The sequence below is a fragment of the Eimeria mitis genome, genomic scaffold, assembly GCF_000499745.2.
Source record: "Eimeria mitis Houghton genomic scaffold, Emh_scaff4551, whole genome shotgun sequence".
NCBI classification, from domain to species: domain Eukaryota; phylum Apicomplexa; class Conoidasida; order Eucoccidiorida; family Eimeriidae; genus Eimeria; species Eimeria mitis.
In genome coordinates this window covers 1,688-2,009 of record NW_013572864.1, presented here as the reverse complement: position 1 = coordinate 2,009, position 322 = coordinate 1,688, and the positions used below count along the sequence as shown (strand labels likewise).

Sequence of the window (322 nt, the reverse complement as noted above, 5' to 3'; positions counted from 1 at the left end):
TGTTTGCTGCAGAAGCAGAAACCCTAAACCCTAAACCCTAAACCCTAAACACCGCCTCAGTCTATGAACGTCATACAGCTCCCTCAAACCCTAAACCCTAAACCCTAAACCCTAAACCCTAGCTCTCTTGGGCTCTTCCGGCTGCCACCTGATAGCAAATACCACTGCAATAAAACCCTAAACCCTAAACCCTAAACCCTAAACCTTCAATGTTTTTGCCTGTGGGGCCCCGGGGCCCCCGGGCTTGCTGCGCTGCATGCGCCCCCAGGTCACTTCTGCCTTCGCACTCAAACCCTAAACCCTAAACCCTAAACCCTAAACC

General features: G+C 51.9%; 1 protein-coding gene across 1 annotated transcript in view; it reads right to left on the bottom strand.

Annotated features, from left to right (window-relative positions):
- The window catches only part of EMH_0076000 (uncharacterized protein), a gene marked incomplete at both ends in the record, with an annotated part of 3,764 nt that overhangs the window by 2,803 nt on the left and 639 nt on the right, over positions 1 to 322 (bottom strand). The window contains one exon of the mRNA XM_013499678.1: positions 118 to 164. Coding sequence (XP_013355132.1) covers positions 118 to 164 — 47 coding nt within the window. The remainder of the gene's footprint in view (positions 1 to 117; positions 165 to 322) is intronic.